This window comes from Petaurus breviceps, unplaced genomic scaffold, assembly GCF_028583685.1.
Source record: "Petaurus breviceps papuanus isolate PSGF00001 unplaced genomic scaffold, PetGlider_PUasm1.0 81, whole genome shotgun sequence".
Taxonomy (NCBI): domain Eukaryota; kingdom Metazoa; phylum Chordata; class Mammalia; order Diprotodontia; family Petauridae; genus Petaurus; species Petaurus breviceps.
The window spans coordinates 5,015,960-5,036,413 of NW_027186546.1; the positions used below are offsets into that span (position 1 = coordinate 5,015,960).

At 37.0% G+C, this 20,454-nt stretch overlaps 1 protein-coding gene across 3 annotated transcripts in view; it reads left to right on the forward strand.

Annotated features, from left to right (window-relative positions):
* LOC138176114 (ras association domain-containing protein 8-like) overlaps positions 1-20,454 on the forward strand; it is a 117,798-nt gene that overhangs the window by 92,808 nt on the left and 4,536 nt on the right. For all 3 annotated transcript variants that reach the window (XM_069106869.1, XM_069106870.1, XM_069106867.1), the window contains 3 exons: positions 1,073-1,279; positions 17,629-18,518; positions 19,344-19,488. In XM_069106869.1, the coding sequence (XP_068962970.1) occupies positions 1,177-1,279; positions 17,629-18,518; positions 19,344-19,488 (1,138 nt within the window). In that variant the 5' untranslated portion in view covers positions 1,073-1,176. The remainder of the gene's footprint in view (positions 1-1,072; positions 1,280-17,628; positions 18,519-19,343; positions 19,489-20,454) is intronic.

A 20,454-nucleotide genomic window follows, 5' to 3' on the forward strand; every position in this document is an offset into this window, starting at 1 on the left:
GGGCCTATAGTCAGGAAAACTCATCTTCTTGAGTTCAGATGTGGCTTCAGACACTATATGTGTGACCCTGGGCAAGTCACTTAACCTTATTTGCCTCAGTTTCCCCATTTGTAAAATGAACTGAAGGAGGAAATTAAAAACCATTCCAGTATCTTTGCCAAGAAAACCCCAAATGGCATCATGAAGATTTGGACATGACTGAAACACAACTGAACCACAGTTCAGCAGTGAATAATAGTACTTTAAGACTTATAGCAGATATAGATATAAAATTTTATTTAATTCTTAAGTATTTGAACTGTCCCAAAGTAGGAGATAAATATGTTCCCTCTCACTGGTGATCTTAAAAGGCTCCATGACTACTTGTTGGGATATTGAAGAAGGTCTGATTAGATGGACCCTGAGGTCTCTTCCAACTCTGAGATTCTTGGATTCTGTGAATTTCTACCTTTTCCTAAAACATTAATATTTTCCTTGCCTCTTGCTCTGAAGCTACATTGGGGGAGTATGCATCTCAGAGTCAAATGTTCCTTTGTGCATAAAATAGACTGCTTTCTTGTCAGTCAACAAGCATTTATTATTAAGTGTTTACAAAAGAAAGTAAAAACATAATTCATTCCCTCAAGAAGCTCACATTCTCTTTGGGAAAACAATAAGAAGAGAACTATGTACAAACAAGATATAGACAAAATAAATGAAAGGAAAGTAACTTCAGAAGGAAGGCACCAGTGGGAGAAGAGCTTAAAGTCTGATCCGTAAAGGCCTCTTATAGAAGGTAAGATTTGAATCTTGAAGGAAACCAGGAAAATAAAGAAGTAGAGGTGAGGAGGGAGAGCATTCCAAGAATTGGGGACAGCCACCCAAAAGGCTCAGAATTGGGTGATGGAGGGTCATATTCAAGAAACAGCAAGAAGGCTATGGTAGCTATGTCATAGAGAACTTGAGGGTATTTATTTCTTTTAACTTCATTTTAGGTTTTCGTTCTGTCTCAGTAAGTTTTTTCTTTGTAGTCAAGAATTCAGAAAATAAATTTTTTTCAAAGTAAATCAAGTTATGTTGTTCTGTTTTGCAGCTGACTGCAGATGCCCTGCCTTGTCATCATTTTGGTGGCTGTAGATATGACCTGAAAACTAGATGACTGGGTTTATAGTTCCTGCATGATTGGCTGGCTGCACCATGGAACTCAAAGTATGGGTGGATGGAGTCCAGAGGATCGTTTGTGGGGTCACTGAAGTCACAACTTGCCAAGAGGTTGTAATAGCCTTAGCTCAAGCAATAGGTATGTAATCCATCTTTTGCATTCCTGGGATTGTTTTTTTTTTTTAATATGGTGCAGCTTTTTAAAAAAAAATTCATAATGGAATATATATGTATATAGGTTATAGCTTATTAGCTCTTTGTATCTATAGATAACATCACAAGAGCAACATAGCATAATGTATAGATCTGGAATACCTGAGCTTATTTCTCACCTGCCACATACTGCTTCTGTGACCTTAGGCAAGTCACTGAACCTTTACTTTAAACTTTACCTTAAAACTATAATTTGCAGATAAGTGCCATTAGCAAACAGGGTTTCCAGGAAATGGATATCTACCAATAAAATCATTATCAGGTTAAAAAAAGATTTAAAACTGAAACATAGAAATATACGGCATGAATCAATTTCACTTCTCCAATTCTTCCCAACTTCAAATCTTGTTTCTCCATGTTTTCACCAGTCTTTTTTTTCCTCTCTCAATGTGTCCTAGAACTGTGATTCCTATTAATAACCTTCATGAACACTTTATAAACCTTATAATCCCTACTCAGTCTAAAATATAGATACCTGAGAACTCCTAGAATCCAAAATTAGGAAATGTTGCACATCTAATATTTTTAAATGTTCTGCAATAATTAAATATATAAATAAGACACAACTAAAAATCTAAACCTAAAAATCTAAATAAATACATTAATATATGTAGAAATATACATGCAATATATACACATATATATGTATACACATTAATATTCAGTAACAGTACTTTACATATACATCTTGAGCATTTTTCTTCTGGCTATATAGTAAAGACTAAATTGTAAGTTGCTACATGAAAATTAGTGACAGATGACAGCTTACATGTGTCTTTGTAACAATGCTTAACTTAGTATTGAAAGTTTAGCAGGAGGGGTAGGTAGGTGGCGCAGTGAATAGAGCACTGACCTTGGAATGAGGAAGACCTGAGTTCAAATCCGGCTTCAGACACTGAACACTTACTAGCCATGTGGCCTTGGGCAAGTCGCTTAACCCCAATTGCCTGCACCTGCCTCGCCCACCCCCACTCCCAAGAAAGTTTAGCAGGGTTTTTTGTTTGCCAGTTCTTTTCCAACCATATCATGCAGTATCCATATCAGACTTCCCTAATGACTTTAGACCTAGTGGTTGTGATACTGGCTGACTTGGTTATATGATGGAACTATCCTGATATGATGTTCTATAAGCAAAAAATTGTTTAGGAAGGAATTAATTTTAAGCAGATTTTGGTTCTTATTAATTAGTCTTGCCCAAAGATTTTTAGGTACAACTTATTTCTTCAGACAAGTAAAGGATTCTGTTTTATTCAATATCTTCTGAAAAAGAAATTTCCAAAAAGCTTATTATCTAAGTAATAATTTTCATTGAAATAATAGAGTGTTCCTATGTAAGAATCTTGGATTTTTTTTAAATTTAAGTTTCTGGACAATTTTGCATATTTAAGTTATGTAATGTTAATTCTAGTTAAACAAAAGATTACGACCAAAACTTTGTCACAGGACACTGGCATTTAGATGTTATGATTCCACTAATGCTATTTCAAAATGAATTTTTTATGAGATTTTTCCCCTTTTATTGCAAATGTTTTTATTTATGGTTGATGCACTTGAAGACCAAGAGCTCCATTATAGTAATAATGTTATGGGCCCTTCTTTCATTGTTCCTTAAAATTCACGCTCATAGCATCACATAAATATTTTTGGTTTTGCTTTTTGGAGGGCCATTGGGGTTAAGCCCAAGGTCACATGGCTAGTTTTTTTTGTGTTGTGTCTGAGGCCAGATTTGAACTCAAGTCCTCCTGACTCCAGGGCCGGTGCTCTATTCACTGCGCCACCTAGCTGCCCCCACATCAGTATTTTAAAAGAAGATAGTAATATATAATATAAACAGATTTTTATACACTTACATACATATGTATATGATTATATTCTGTTCCCATCATCCTTGAGATTAGTATTTTTAAATGGCAACATGCAGGAGTAATAATTCCAATACATATGAGTAGATGGAAGTTTCCCTATTGATGGAAGTACACACCTTCAACATGATAGATAAAATCGTGGACTCTTCAAAAATCTCTCCAGTGGATGTTACATACCAAGCATACAGCTTTGTAAGGAATACTATTATGAGTGACAAAGGTTCTACTCAGCATCTGCCCTCCTTGACCAAGTGCTCACTGTTGATTATAAATATTTTGGTGATGATGCTAAAGTAGATCTGGGATCTCAGTATTGAGGATATTCCTTCCACTGCCACAGATTCCATCTCATTCATTGGGAATGTTGCAATTGTTTTCCCATAAATTTTTTTACAAAGTGGCACATTCAAATTCATTCCTTCATAACCTAGCCCCCTTCCACCTTTCCAATCTTCTTATACCTTACTCCCAGGCATGTACTTTTTGGTCCAGTGACACTGGCCTCTTGACTATTCCATGAACAAGACACCCCATCTTTCAGCTCTGGGCACTTTCTCTGGCTGTGTCACTAGTATCTGGAATGTTCTCCCTCCTTCACTCCAACTACTAACTTCCCTTACCTCCTTTAAATGCCAACAAAAATTCATTCTTTTATATGAAGCCTTCCCCAACCCTTCTTAATTCTTTTCTTTCTGTTAATTGTTTTCTAATTATCCTGTGTATAGCTTGTTTTTGTGTATATTTGATTGTTGTCTCCTCCATTGGATTATAAATTTCTTGAGGGCAGAGGTGGGTTTTTTAGCCTTTTTAAAAAATACCCTTGGCACTTAGTACAGTGCCTGGCACATAGTAGGTACTTCATAAATGCTTGTTGACTGATTTGTAGTAATTTGGCTTAGTTGAGGCTCTTACCAGGTGTTCTATGAATTTGCTTTTCCATCCATTGCTTTTTGGTCTCCTTCCTGTGCTGATTAATTCATTAATCCTAAATTTAATTAATTTTATATTAAATCATGATAAATGTCATTAGGAAATGGTAATACTGTTGTTGCATGTTCTTCCATCCATTTTACTTTATTTTGGTGTCAACAACTGTTTAGGTCAGGTTGCAGTAGGCTCAGTTGGAAAGTATATCTTATTTATAGTCTTCAAATTTGATTTTGGTTTTTTTTTTCCTTGATCTATGTTCCAAGAAGTCATTGATCTGACTATACAGATGATTTGGAAATGATTATATATCTGGAAAGTATTGATTTCATGTATATTCTTTTCTTTTCTAGAAAGATGATTTTATCCACAAATACAGTTTTGTTGACCATAGAATATTATTTTAATCTCTAAGCAAAATCCTTTTATGTTTTCAGTCCATGCCACAATTTCCTGTGGAAAGTAATTTAAATTGAGGAGCCACTTTAAAGAGTATGTTTAGCTATAGTAGCATCGGAATATGAATTCATCAAACAAAAGCACAGCTGTCTCCCCACAAAAAGTCTAGAAAAGCAATTTGAGTTAGCTTTCTCATGGTTTCTGGGGTTTTAATGTACTTTATTGCCTCATAGGGGGAAAATCATTTTCAGCTTTTTATGGTTAACTGAAATTATATTTGGAGAATCTTCTCATTACTCACTTTCTTCAAGCCTTTCTATAAGCCTATAGAAATGAAATCAAAATGTGAATTAGCAGTAAAATAAAGCATTGTAAAAACTAATTTTTTATCAAGCTTAGTGATGCTAATTGCTTAAATCAAATTTTTTAAATGGGCCCTAAAACCCAAGCTGTCTGACACCAATATCAACAAATTCTCACAATACAAAAATAACTCTTTGGGATCTGGAAGGGTTTAGAACAATGATTTCTTCAGTGTAGGAGATCTTTAGGTTAACACTTATGCATCTCACCATCTTATTAACTTAATTCTTTTTTTTTTAATATATTTTTTGTTTGCTTTTTTTTTTTTTTTGGAGGGTGGAGGTCAGGGCAATTGGGGTTGAGACTTGCCCAAGGTCACATGGCTAGTAAGTACTAAGTGTCTGAGGCCTCATTTGAACTCAGGTCCTCCTGACTCCAGGGCCGGTGCTCTATTCACTGTGCCACCTAACTGCCCCTAACTTAACTTTTAATAACTTAATAAGTCATTGAAAATATCTAAATGGATCATAGGTTAATGGAATAAGAATATTCAGAGGATAGTGGTCAAGTTGATAGAGATTTCACCTCCCATACAGGACAAAATAAGAGTCAGATTTAGTTCTGCTTGTTTTTTTAGCTTACAGTCTTTTCATTTTATGACAAGACTCATTTAATATTAGACCTAATAGAAATTACCTAAATTCCTCAAGTCCACATAACCATCACATTAGTTCAAGCTTTCACTACCTCCTGCCTGGATTAATTACTTCACTATTTTGTGAGTGGGGCAATTAAGGCCCAGAAGTGTTCAGGTGACTTGCCTTGCAACACAGCAGGTGAATGGAAGATCCCTCTGTACTAGTTAGCACCCACTAGCTCTTGGGATTCCCAGTCTGGTATTCTTTCACATGTCACAAGAGTGTAGTGACCTTTAACAAAACATTTCAATATAGGCATGGTAGTTTTAACATTCCAGGGTGTCATGCAGTATTGCTCTGGAATGTTGTGCTGTAAAGAAATGGAAAAGAAAGAAATAATCCTTAACCTAAGAATCATTAAAAGCTCAAACGATTCCTGTTACATAGTATGAATCAGAATAACTCATTTCTCATTGACAGTGACAAAGATTTAACATTCTTCTAGTTCTTTGAGTCTTATATTTAGTTTAGATTGTCTTGTTCACATTTAACAGGTGAATTTCCACTTCCCTCTTAAGCTGTATTTATAGTTTGAAAAATCAATGATCTCTGACTTGGAGTAGTTGATGTAACTAACTTCTCAGGATAGGTAAAGACTAGGAGCTTTTTATGTAGATAACAAAGACTACATTATGGAAGTAATCAGGAAATTTAATCATTGCTTAATAGAGAATTAGGATGAAAAGTGAAAACATATGTTCATTGGTAAGTAAACCCTTATTGTTTGAATTCGTGCATGAGTGGCTCCTATATATGCAAATTTAAGAGTTTTTGAATATTTATGTAAATGTTTCTTACTTTGATAGAAATAGTTTTATCCATGTGTACTCTCCTCAGTGATGCAGATCATAAACCCTTCAAATCTGCCCCCCCCTCCATGTATGATAATTGTCCCTATATTTACATAAAATTACATAAAGGACAGAATATGTGTAGCAATTCTATAAAATTCCAAGCCATTGTTCTATTTTTAACTGGGCCTTAAATTAGTATCTTATGTTAAGTATGTTTTAGTATTTTATGTTAAGCATTCAACTAGGAAAGGAACACTGTGATGCTATATTAAACTTGTTCTTAATCTAACAAAAAGGGGAATTATCAATTATAGGTATAAGATAAAAACTGTGAAACAGTTTTTGTTAACAATATTGAGAAAACAAAGTACTGAGCTTCTAGGACATATTTTCAGCTTCATTTTCTCCCTCTGAGTGTTAAAAACAATTTAATTGCCTTGCCAACTCATATAAGCTTGATTTGTCAGTTAGTGACACGCCTGCCCATTAGAACCATATGACATAGTAAATGTAAATTATTACCAACAAATAAAGAAATTAAGAGGTAGAAGTGGAAACAGCTATTAGGCCCTATCTCTTTTCACATCTTTGAATAACTTTTTTGCTTAAACTATTTTGCTTTGGAAAAATTTCACTCAATTAAAAATGAGTCATAAGAAAAATTCTACACTAGTGAAAACCACTGAGAACTAAGCCTGGCCATATTTTTTAGTATTTAGATTATCACTATAGCAATATATGTTTATGGTAAAATATATATGGTTACTGTAATAAATTATTAACAAAAATTATTTTAAAAATAAATTATTGACATATTTAAATCATCCAGACTTGTATATATTTATAGTTTAAAGAAGTTTGGATTTGTATTGTCAGGACATGGATTCCAGTCCCAGATCTTGTGACCTTGAAACAGCCACTCTTCCTCTCTGATTCTGTTTCATCATCTGTAAAAAGGTGATAATTCCAAGAACTTAAACCATGAGGGAAGAAAACTTTAACCAGAGCTGGTTAACCAGAGCAAGAACTGGGAAGCAGTTTGTAAAGTTTATACCCTCTTACACAAATGCCATAACAAGCTCCAAATGGATATGTGGCCTAAATGTAAAATGTCACTCTATAAAAAAAAATTAGTGGTTAATGGAAACAGGCATGTTTCAGAACCATGATTAAGCATAGAATTTATAACCAAGCACAGAATAGAGAGATGAGCCATGAAGAATTGGGCTCAAAGCTCACTTCAAAATTTTCTACTTATATGACTGTGGGCAAGTGACTGGAGCCTTGGTTTCCACATTTATAAAAATGAGGGTAATGATAAGGAAATAATAATACCTACCTCATGGAGTTGTTGTGAAGCTCAAATCAAGTAATGATTTTAAAGTGTTTTGCAAATCTTAAAGTATCCTATAGTTAGTCAACATGAATGTATTAATCCTTCCTAAGTGCTAGAGATAAAAAGAAATGCAAAAAAAAAAAAAACCTGTGCCCTCAAAATGTGTACATTCTAATGGGGCAGACTATGTAAATAGGTATATAAAAGATGACAGAATAGATTGGAGGTAATCTGAAAAATAAAACAAGCAGCTGGGGAGACTGGAAAAGGCTTCCTACAGGAAATAGACTTTGAGTTGTGTCTTTAAAAAAGGCTGAAGGAAAAAAGAGAAGGAAATGTTAAGGATAAGGTGAAAATTCCAGGCATGGTATACAATCAGTATAAAGGCATGGAGAAGGGAGATACGGTGTAATATTTAAGGAACTGGAAGTAGGCTCTTAGGTAGATCATAAAATGCACCTAGGTAAATAGAGCTTAAAAAGACTAGAAAGAAAGAAAAATATCAGATTGTGAAAAAGCTTTGATGAATATTACCCAGAGGGCTTTATATTTGATCTGATAAGAATTAGTGAGCCCCTTAGAACTCAATGACCAGGAAGATTACTTACATGGTCAGACCTGTACTTCAGAAAAATCACCATGACAGTTGAATAAAGGATGGATTGGAATAGGGGGCAGACTTGAAGTGAGGAGATTGGTTAGAAGGCTATTGTAGTAGTCCTTGTGAGAAGTAATGAGGGCCTGAGGCAGGGATATGACTGTGTGAGTAGAGAGAAAAGATACTTTGGCAATTAAAAGATCATTCAAAACTTTATAGAGATGATTTCAATATAATGATATGGTTAAAAAAACAAGCAGATAGCAGGTTTTAGAACTGAATGTGAAGAAAGAAAGGGAAGATAATGGATGTAGATTGCTTTTTCAAGAAGTTTACTTATAATGAGAGGAGAGATTTAGGATGGTAACTAGCAGGAGTAGTAGGATCAAGTGAGGACTTTTTAAGGATGGGAGAAACATTGATAGGAATTTGCTGAACAAGTCAGGGTCAAGGGAGATGAGATCAAGGATGTATGGAGAGGGGCGGCCAGGTGGCTCAGCGAGTAAGAGCACTGGCTCCAGTGTTGGGATGACCTGATATTCAGATACTCAGCACCACACCCAGAAATAATAACTGGCCGTGTAACCTTGAGCAAGTTACTTAACCCCTATTTCTTAAAAAAAAAAAAAAAAAAAAAAAGGATGTATGGAGAGCTATTGTCCTTCAAATGGCTAGAGTAAAGGAAGATGTAGTGATAGGACAATGTCTAAATGATATGGGATGAGAAGAAGATAAGGGAAAGATACGTCAACTCTTTAGATTACCATTTTACACACACACACACACACACCAAATCAAAGCAGCTAGGATAAGAGAAGCTGCCAACTGAGGTAAAATATTGTTATCAAATATCTCTGTTATCTAAGCTGTATAATTAATTGAGACAAATTTATACCATGAGGCGTTGTATTGTGATATATATAGTTATAATTAACAATAATAACAAATATTTGAACAGTTATTAAATGAAATGCAAATCATTGGTAACCATATAAAATACTCCAATTCACCAACAGTTTTAAAAAAAAGTAATATACAAACAAAAATAACCCTATTGTTTCACCTCAGAAATAGCCAATTGGCTAAGATAGTAAAAGGAAACAGTCAATGATAAGGGACTATGGGATGATAGGCACACTAGTATATTTTTGGCGGAGTTATAAATTGATCCAGCTGTTCTGGAAAGCAATTTTTAGTAATGTGGGGAAAAAAGACTTCAGTAAATTGCTCATAACATTGATCCAAGGAATCCACTACTGACGAGATAAATTGATCAAGAAGATCCGTGATAGAAAGAAAGGTCCATTTAAATTAAAATATTCACAATAGCAATTTTTTATAATATAAAAAACTAGAATTGGTGAGTGCTTATGAATTGAAGAATGGTTGAAGCTGCCTTATAAGAATGTTTCAGAATACCACAAAAACCTTTAAAATGTGAGTAATTCAGAAAAATGGGAAGACTTATACAAAGAAATGCAGAGCAAGAAAAGTAATTATTCCATAAGCATTTATTAAGTGCCTACTATGTGTCTGATACTATATTAGGGCTTTGGAGATACAATGACAAAAATGAAATAGTCCTTGCCCTCAAAGATCTTACTAAGAGGATGATTTATGTTGTGATGAAAATGAAAACAGCATTAGAGGGTATTCAATAAACAATATTAGTTTTGGACAATTGAAAGTAAAATATGTGTGTATCTCTCTTCAGTAAAGAGATGGGATTATATTGGTATGGGAATTGTTGTATGTAGTTATATTGTTTGTTTGATCACTTTTACATAATTTGTTATATTTGGGAGACTATTTGGAAATATCTGTGATGTTTAAAAGACTTATTTTTGTACTGGTGGAAAATAAGTGAGAGATTTAGACTAGATCATTTCTTTTTTTTTTTTTTTTTGAGGGCAATTGGGGTTAAGTGACTTGCCCAAAGTCACACAGCTAGTTTTTGTGTTAAGTGTCTGAGGCCGGATCGGATCCCAGGTCCTCCTGACTCTAGGGCCGGTACTCTATTCACTGTGCCACCTAGCTGCCCTGGACTAGTTCATTTCTAAGACTGATTAAATCAATCTAAATCTAAAAACCTTGTATTCTAATTTTTCCCCCTTCACATCTCATGAGAATTTTTTTTACACTGAAAATGTAACTTTAAAATTATTTTTAATTATCATTCAGTTTGTGACCATCTCTTCCATTTGATTGAAAGGAATAGTGAGAAAGGAAACAAAGCCAGGGAGAATAATTTATTGAGCACTGATCACCAGAAATATAAGTCTGGCACTGTAGTAGCAAAGAACCAAACTTCCTGGTATAAACTTGCCATCTAGGTCTGGGGGAAGAGAAATCTGGGAGCTAATTCAGAATTAAATGTAATAAATATGACAGACTTCAAAAGGAGGATGTATATCACTTTCCAGTGATATGCAAACCTAAATATTCAGCTCACCCAAGTATGATGACCTCTCAGGTAAATACTGAAATTTCACTTGTGATTACACTCATGATTTCTTTGAGTTCATTTGGCTTCTGCCAGTAAACTCCCCGAGTTTTTGTAGCTCTATCCTATATAAACCAACATGTCTCTTACCACCTGTAAAATGAAATGTACCATTGCTTTCTTTTTTGCACCTGATGATATGTCAGATATAACAGAAGGTTTAGGGACCTTAGAGGATATCTAGCCCAATGCCTTCATTTTACATGTGAGGAAACTAAATTGTGAAATGGTGAAGTGACTTAACCAAGGTCACACAGGCAGTAAGCGGCAGAAATCCAGCTCCAGTATTCTTTCTTCTGTGCCACCCTATGGCTCTTTAATAGAGCAGGTTCTGAGATTTCCTCCTTAAATCACCTAAACAAGATGCAACTAGGGGGCATAGTGTAGAATGATGGATTTAGAAATAATATATGGAAAGCCCTTATCAATCTTTAAAAGCCTATCTGAATATCAGCTATTATGATTAAGCTTGTGAAGTTGAATATTTTATTTATTTATTTTGCTTTTTGGAGGGCAATTGGGGTTGGCTTGCCCAAGGTCCACACAGCTAGTTTTTGTGTTAAGTGTCTGAGGCTGGATTTGAACTCAGGTCCTCCTGACTCCAGGGCCGGCCTAGCCACCCCCAAAGTTGAATATTTTAGTCCAAATATAAGAATTTACATTTATCTCTATGGAATTTCATCTTACAGAATTCAGCCACGGTGCTTTACAAAGGTCTTTTTGGATCTTAACTCTGTCATTTAGTGTGTTAATGTCTCTGCTGTGTGTCCTTCTGCAAATCTGATAAATAATGCGAGCTTTTCCTTCCTACAAGTTATTGAGAGAAAATATGAAATAGCCTAGGGACAAGCACAGATTCTTGGAGCATTCCACTAGATTTCCTTCTAAGGTATTATCAAACCATTTATGAGTACTCTTAGATTCCAGCCATCCAACTAGTTCCAAATCTGTCTAGTTGTACACCTATTCATTAATCACACTGTACATCCAGCTAACTTTTGCAGAGTAATATCACCAGAGACATTTTCAAATTGTTGGTTGAAATATAAGTAAACTATTACTATGAAGTTCTTTTAGCTGTTTAATAACCCGAAAGAGGAAGCAACATTAGCTGCCAAGATCTGTTCTTGATGAAGTCACTCTGGTTCTTTCTAATCATTGTTTTCTTTTCTAGATATTCAGTAGTTATCTCTTTATGAATACATATTAGAATGTTGCTTAGAATCAATTCCTTGGGGTCAGTTGGGTGGTGCAGTGGATGGAGCACTGGTCCTGGAGTCAGGAGGACCCGAGTTCAAAGCTGGCCTCAGAAACTTGACACTTGGTAGCTGTGTGACCCTGGGCAAATCACTTAACCCTGTTTGCCTCACCAAAAAATAAATAAATGTTTATTCCCTTCTGCAGCCTGACAAGCCATCTTTCCCATCATCAAAAAAATAATGATAATAATCCAGTACTGATTTTTGCTGCTTTTTTCGTGTTCTTTCTAATATCACTGACAGTAACTCATCAATTTACAGAAACCAATTCTTTCAGCAACTAAGGATATAGTTACTTTAATTCATTGAGAGACTCTATATGTTCACTCACAATCTCCTTAGTAACCTGGGGGCAGGGCAACTTGAAACATCCTCGTTTAAAAGATAAAAAACTTGGTTACTTAGTAACTTTGAGAAATATGACACTATTCTTTCATATTCATCCTTTTACTTGTCCTTGCATTCATCTTCTGCAGATGTCTTTTTTTTTCTTCCAAGTTGGCAGTTGAATTCTCTGTGTGTACACTTGGGTATCTTTAGATAGTTCCCCTTTTCATTTCTCAACAGAACTGTTTCTATTCTTTAGAACTTCATTTTTGAGAGCATGGTGCAATGGAGCCAAAAGATTTTTCCTCAAATTTCACCTCTGCTACTTACCCAGTAGTCTTGGCATGTGGTAGGAATAATATCTTAAGGCCCTACCTCAATGCAGACCAGACTACTTTGTTTATTTTTGGTTCTCAGCATTCACTTTTACAAAATTTAAGCTTTAAATTTTTCTTCCTTTTCCCCTTCCCCAAGAAAATGTGGGATCTGATATAGGCCATATACAATCATATTAAACATATGTCCACATTAGTCCTGTTGTAAAGAATTAGAACCAAAGGGGGAAAAATGCAAGAAAGAAAAGAAGGAAAAATAGTATGCTTCGATCTGCATTCAAACTCCATAGTTCTTTCTTTGGATGTGGATAGCATTTTCTATCATGAGTCTTTTGGAATTGTCTTACATTGTTGCATTGCTGAGGAGAGCTAAGTCTATCAAAGTTGGTCATCGCACAATGTTGCTGTTACTGTGAACAAAGCTTTCCTGGTTCTACTCGCTTCACTCAGCATCAGTTCATGTATCTTTCCAGGTTTTTTTGAAGTCCACCAGACCAGGCTATTTTTAAAACCATCCTTTGAGACTTACTTTGCCCAGGAGACTCAGGCTGAGGCCAATGTTGTAGATCGTTGGTGGCCTAAGAACCAAGGCCAGAGCAAAAAGGGTCAATAACTCTTGCTGCTGGCTTCTTACAGGAAATCCAGCATGGCTGAAATCGAGACAGGAAAGCCATACTCAGCCAAAGCACCAGAGATTGGCCTGAATCAAGCACTTGAAAAGGAGATTGCTCTCTCTAAATGTTCTAAATGTGCAATAATAAGTGCCATTGTCGTTGTGCTTGAAAGTTTACCGAGTGTTTCACATATGGCCTTACAACATCCTTTTGAGTCAAATTCTCTCTCTCTCTCTCTCTCTCTCTCAATCTCATTCATATGCACACATGCATACACATACACAGATGCCATTAGAGCACCCTCCTAGTTTTTCATCATGGTTTAGAGGTGATCATCAGTTCTTTAATTTAAATGCTTTATTAACTGCTGATTTACATCATTCGTTTCTGCCAGATTTTGAGTTACAAATTTTCTCCCCGTTTTACCCCCACCCAGCCCCCCAAAACAACAGTCCCACAGGATATCCCCACCTCCAATCTGCTCTCCCCCATATTTTCTCCCATGCCCGTTTCAACTTTTACAGTGGATCTCCATGCCTCAGTGCCTGTATATCTTTTTTCTTAATTACATGTAAGATGGTATTAATAATAGTATACACACACACACACACACACACATATATATATATATATATATTTGAATATTTGATTTTAAAACTTTCAATTCCAGATTCATTCCCTTCCCCCCCCCTGCCACCTACCCCCACTGGGGGGACAAGCAGTTCAGTATAGGTTGTACATGTGTGGCTAATGCAAAACAATAACATAGTAGATGTATTGTAAAAGACTGACTATATTTCCCTCCCTCCTATCCCACCTCACACTTGTTCTATTCTCTACTTTGATTCTGTCCCTTTTCAAAAGTGGGTGCTTCCAACTTCCCTCCCCCCCAGCCTGCCCTCCCTTCCATCATCCCCCCTCACATCCCCTTCCCCCCCTATTCTCCTGGAGGGTGAGATCCCCTCCCTTCTCAAGCCGGATTCAATAGGAATAAGGTTGACCTATTCTCTTTTGCCTTCTTATTCTTCCCCTCCATTGTAAACATTTTCCCTTGCCTCTTCTGTATGAGATAGTTTGCCCCACTCTGTCTCTCCCCATCTCCTCTCATTATATTCCTCTCACCTCTTAATTTCACCTTTTAAGTATCATCCCTTCCTGTTAAATTGGTCCTGTGCCCTCTATCTATGTATACCTGTAAACGTATATATACACATTCACATATGTATTCATATGCCCGCATACCCTCATATAAAGACATATATATATTTCTAATCCCTTCAACTACTGAGAAAAGTTTCATAGGTTACAATTATTGTTTTTCCATGTAGGAATGTTAATAGTTCAACTTTGGCCAGGTGGCTCAGCGAGCAAGAGCACTGGCTCCAGTGCCAGGACGACCCGGACCAAATCCGGGCCCAGACACCCAGCACCACACCCAGAAACAACAACCAGCCATGCAACCCCAAACAAGCCACTCAACCCCGATTGCTTCAAAAAAAAAAAACAACAGTTCAACTTTGATAAGTTCCTTATGATTTCTTTTCCCTGTTTACCTTCTCATGCTTCTCTTGCTTCTTGTATCTGAATGTCAAATTTTCTATTCAACTCTGGTTTTTTCAGCAAGAATGCTTGAAAGTCCTGTATTCCATTGAATGACCATATTTTCCCCTGAAACATGATACTCAGTTTTGCTGGGTAGGTGACTCTTGATTTTAATCCCAGCTCCCTTGACCTCCGGAATATCACATTCCAGGCCCTTCGATCCCTCAGTGTAGAAGCTGCCAGATCCTGAGTTATCCTGATTGTGTTTCCACAATATTCAAATTGTTTCTTCCTGGCTGCTTGTAATATTCTCTCCTTAATCTGGGAATTCCGGAACCTGGCTATGATATTCCTAGGAGTTTTCTTTTTGGGATCTTTTTCAGGAGGTGATCGGTGGATTCTTTCAACCTCTATTTTGCCCTCTGGTTCTAAAACATCAGGGCAGTTTTCTTTGAGAACTTCCTGGAGGATGCTTTCCAGGCTCTTACTTTGGTCATGGCTCTCAGGCAGTCCAATAATTTTTAAATTATCTCTCCTGGATCTATTTTCCAGGTCAGTGGTTTTTCCCATGAGATATTTCACATTGCCTTCTATTCTTTCATTTGTTTGGATCTGTTTAACAGCATCTTGATTTCTCATAAAGTCATTAGCTTCCATTTGCTCCAATCTAATTCTGAAGCAATGATTCTCCTCAGTGAGCTTTTGAGATTCTTTTTCCATCTGGCAAATTCGACTTTTTAAGGCATTCTTCTCCTCATTGCCTTTTTGAGCCTCCTTTGCCATTTGAGTCAGTCTGTTTTTTAAGGTATTATTTTCTTCAGTCAGGCTGTTGACTCTCATTTCATAATTTTCTTGCATTGTTCTCATTTCTCTTCCCAATTTTTCCTCCACTTCTCTTATCTGCTTCTTAAGGTCCTCTATGGCCTGTAACCAGCTTGTATTTTCCTTTGAAGCATTTGGTGCAGGAGTTCTGACTTCACTGTTTTCCTCCTGTTCCATGCCTTGCTCCTTCTTATCCCCAAATAGGAGTGTAATGTTGGAATCTTCTGTCTGCTTTGTTTCCTTTGCCTGCTCATTTTGCCACTCAATGATTTGACTTTTGGGCTTTTTGCCACAGTAGGACTCTGCCACCAGACAGGGGAGTTTTCATCCCAAACGCTGGGGTTTTCTCAGCTGCCGGAGGTATTAGATGGGTGCCCTCTCTGAGGTCTCCACACATTCTGGCAAGCTGGACACACACCCCAGGACCTCCACCCTAGACTGCAATCCAGATCCAAGCAGGTTAAAGCAAGAGCGATGACCCCTCAGACTGGTGCTTGGTCCCCCTACACTCTGCAGGCCAGGAGCTGAAGCTGCCACGTGGCACTGGCAGGCTGTGCTGGCGTCTCAGCGGTTTCTCACTCCGGGGGTAAAAGCCACGCACTCCCACTTCCTGGGTCCCAAAGTCCAGACTGCACTGGCCTCTCACCTTGTCCTTCGCATCAATGTATTGATAAATCTGGAAACGGCCACAGCTGCTGCTGATCTGGAGTCCCTCTGGCTGGCGGCTGGTCAGGCCCACCCTGGGGCTAAAGCCTCAGCGTGGGGCTGAGCTCGGCTCCCAGAGCGCTGAGCTGGCTGATTCCTGCCGGCCTGCCGGGCTGTTCTCAGCGGGAGGTTAGCTTCTCTGTGTCATTTTGTGGGTTCTGAAGCTCCAAAGTTTGTTTAGAGTCCCCTTTTTACATGGATTGGGGAGGGTGGAAGCCGGAGCCGCGGGAAGGGCATGCTTCTACTCCGCCATCTTGGCTCCGCCGTGATCATCAGTTCTTGAATCTTATGCCAGAAAAACACAAAGTCTGGCATCAGGTTCTATCAATCTGTAGTTAGTCATTGTTGTTTTTGTTTGTTTCATTGATACCTTTGGTTTTTATGCTACATTTTCCAATATTGCCCTCCCTTGTAACAGTAATAACAAAAAGAGTAAAACCCCAACCACAACTGCATCTGATACATTTGTACACAGATGTAATCCATCATTTCTCTACAGAAAAAAAGGAAGGCATATTTAATCATCTTCTCTAGGACCAAGAGTTGTCATTGTAGTTAATAAAAACTGACTGCCTTTTGGTATTGTTTTTATTTATACTATTTTGAATCATTGATTGTACTCTCCCCCAATTCTGTTTATTTCCCTCTGCCTCAGTTAATGTAAGCCTGCATATCTTTCTCTGAATTTCTCAATTATCATTTTTTATGTTCAAGTCTTATAATATACCTATGCATATGAGGTTTAGATAGTAAGCCACAAAACAAAAATGTGAATATATGTATTAGAGTCAAGACTTATCGATATTCAACATTATTGTAAATAGTATATCACAACATTTTTTTCCTTAGTGTATATAGCCTTTAAAGCCAGGATTTATACATTGAGGGACTATATGACTGTTTCTTCTATAAGTTTAAAGAGGATCATCACCAGGTTGAGTAAAGGTTCATAAATTTTTCAGTCATAGCATCTCTGAAATTACCTACTAAACTGTAGAATCATTGAGGTCAGCATCTGGAAAGGAATACCCACACCAACAAAATTAAAAATCTTTGGGGTTTTTAGTTGTGCATATTAAAATACAAATCTAAATATACCTTTGAAAGTTTTATAAATTTTGAATATTCTGGGAACCAATTCGTTCCAGCTTATAATATATACTACATTGTATTATCAAATAGCTCCCTCTGTTGGATTATTTGATATTGTATATACAGCTTGAACATCTTGTTATTCTTTTTATCTAGGTCGAACTGGAAGATACACACTAATAGAAAAATGGAGAGATACAGAGAGGCACTTAGCACCTCATGAAAACCCAATCATTTCATTAAACAAATGGGGACAGTATGCCAGTGATGTACAACTAATATTACGTCGTACAGGGCCATCTCTTAGTGAGAGGCCAACTTCAGACAGTGTTGCCCGAATACCTGAGAGAACTTTATATAGACAAAGCTTGCCCCCCTTGGCTAAACTGAGGCCTCAGAATGACAAATCAATAAAAAGACGGGAGCCAAAAAGGAAATCTTTGACATTTACAGGAGGTGCCAAAGGACTCATGGACATTTTTGGGAAAGGCAAAGAAACAGAATTTAAGCAAAAGGTTCTCAGTAACTGTAAGACAACAGCAGATGAGTTGAAAAAGCTGATCCGCCTGCAGACAGAGAAGCTTCAATCCATTGAGAAGCAGCTTGAGTCCAGTGATGTGGAAATTAGATACTGGGAACAAAAGTACATTTCTAATCTGGAAGAAGAAATTGTTCGTCTTGAGCAGAAGATCAAAAGGAATGATGTAGAAATTGAAGAGGAAGAATTTTGGGAAAATGAATTACAGATTGAACAAGAAAATGAGAAACAGCTGAAGGATCAACTTCAAGAGATAAGGCAGAGGATCCTAGAATGTGAAGGCAAATTAAAAGACTATCTGGCTCAAATCCATAGTATGGAAAGTGGTCTTGAGGCAGAGAAGTTACACCGGGAAGTGCAAGAGTCACAGGTCAATGAAGAAGAGGTGAAAGGCAAGATTGGTAAGGTCAAAGGAGAAATTGATATTCAGGGACAACAGAGTCTGAGGTTGGAAAATGGCATTAAAGCTGTAGAAAGATCTTTAGGACAAGCCACCAAAAGGTTACAGGTAAGAATACTGTTTTACATAAGGCAATTTCAGGTTATAAATTTAAACATTAAGAAATAGATTAGTGCTTGGTTTCATTCTATTTAGCTATCAGGGTTAGTTTTTTCTCTCTCTTTTTTAAGTATTAAAAATATATCTCTAGAAGCGGCCAGGTAGCACAGCGAGTAAGAGCACCAGCTCCAGTGTTGAGAAGACCTGGAGATCGAATCCCAGGCTCAGACACTTAGCACCCACCCAGAAACACCTAGCCATGTAACCTTGAGCAAATTACTTAACCCCAATTGCTTAGGGGCGGCCAGGTGGCTCAGCGAGTAAGAGCACAGCTCCAGTGTCGGGATGACCTGGATCAAATCCAGGCTCAGATACTCAGCACCACACCCAGAAATAACTGGCCGTGTAACCTTGAGCAAGTTACTTAACCCCTATTGCTTTAAAATAAAAATATATCTCTAGCTCCAGTAGCATCTTATTAGAAGCTTTGTGCTTTGTGAAGGAGCCTGGAAGTGATCAAGATATTGATAAACAATTAATATTCAAATATACAAGAATTTAAAAAATTTACATTTGTAATCTACAGAAGTATTTTCAGTTGAGATAAATAACAAACCAAAAAATGTATGTTTTGCCTTTCCCATGGTGTAAAAATGACCTCTTGGCAAAAAAAAGTGTCAATCTAAATAAAATTTTTTTTGTGACTGAGTACCTAAAATTTTAATTCTACAGATAGTCACTCACAAGAGACTGTGAAAATGTATATAGTTATTGGTTCAGGAATAGATAGTATCTGAATACTTTTCTTTTTTCTTTTTTTGAACTTGTACCTAGGACAAAGAACAGGAACTGGAACAGTTGACTAAAGAACTTCGGCAAGTCAATCTTCAACAGTTTATACAACAGACGGGAACAAAGGTCACAGTGCTTCCAGCAGAGCCCATGGAAGTGGAGGCATCACAGGCAGACATAGAAAGGGGTAAAATATTGAAACTTTACCCCTTTAATTTAATTTAATCTTTTTTTCCCTTTTTATTGTCTTGATCAGCTTTGAATGAACTATCACATAGTTTGCAGTAGTAATTTACTGTATGGCTACTTAAAATTTATTACTTTTCTACAAATTAACACTTATTTATTAGTAATCTTGAAAGAGCATGAAGAAATATACACAAAGTAGCTAAACCTAATTCTAGTTCTTAGTTTCAACTCTCTTTGTTTCGCTATCCGAGATATAATACTACTATCATAATTGACCAATTTGAATCCTATATACTCTACGGCCTAATTTCTTTTCTTTCTCTTTAATTAAAATTATATTTCTAATTCAACATGTGTTGTTGCTGTTGTTCAGTCATTTAAGTCATGTCCAACACTTTGTGTGATGACTCTATTTGGGGTTTTCTTGCAAAAGACATTGGAAGAGGCGGCCAGGTAGCACAGCGAGTAAGAGCACCAGCTACAGTGTTGGGATGACCTGGAGATCGAATCCCAGGCTCAGACACTTAGCACCCACCCAGAAACACCTGGCCATGTAACCTTGAGCAAGTTACTTAACCCCAATTGCTTAGGGGCAGCCAGGTGGCTCAGCGAGTAAGAGCACCGGCTCCAGTGTTGGGATGACCTGTAGATCGAATCCCGGGCTCAGATACTCAGCACCACACCCAGAAATAACTGGCTGTGTAACCTTGAGCAAGTTACTTAACCCCGATTGCTTTAAAAAAAAAAGGATATTGGAGTGGTTTGCCATTTCCATCTACAGCTCATTGTACAGATGAGGAAACTGAGGCAAACAGGGTTATGTGACTTACCCAGGGTCACATAGCTAGCCAGATTTGAACTCAGGAAGATGAGTCTTCCTGATTCCAGACCTGGCACTTTATCTGCCTAGCTGTAGCAACAACAATAGGTATAGTCCCAAAAGTAGGCCTGTAGTCCAACCTAA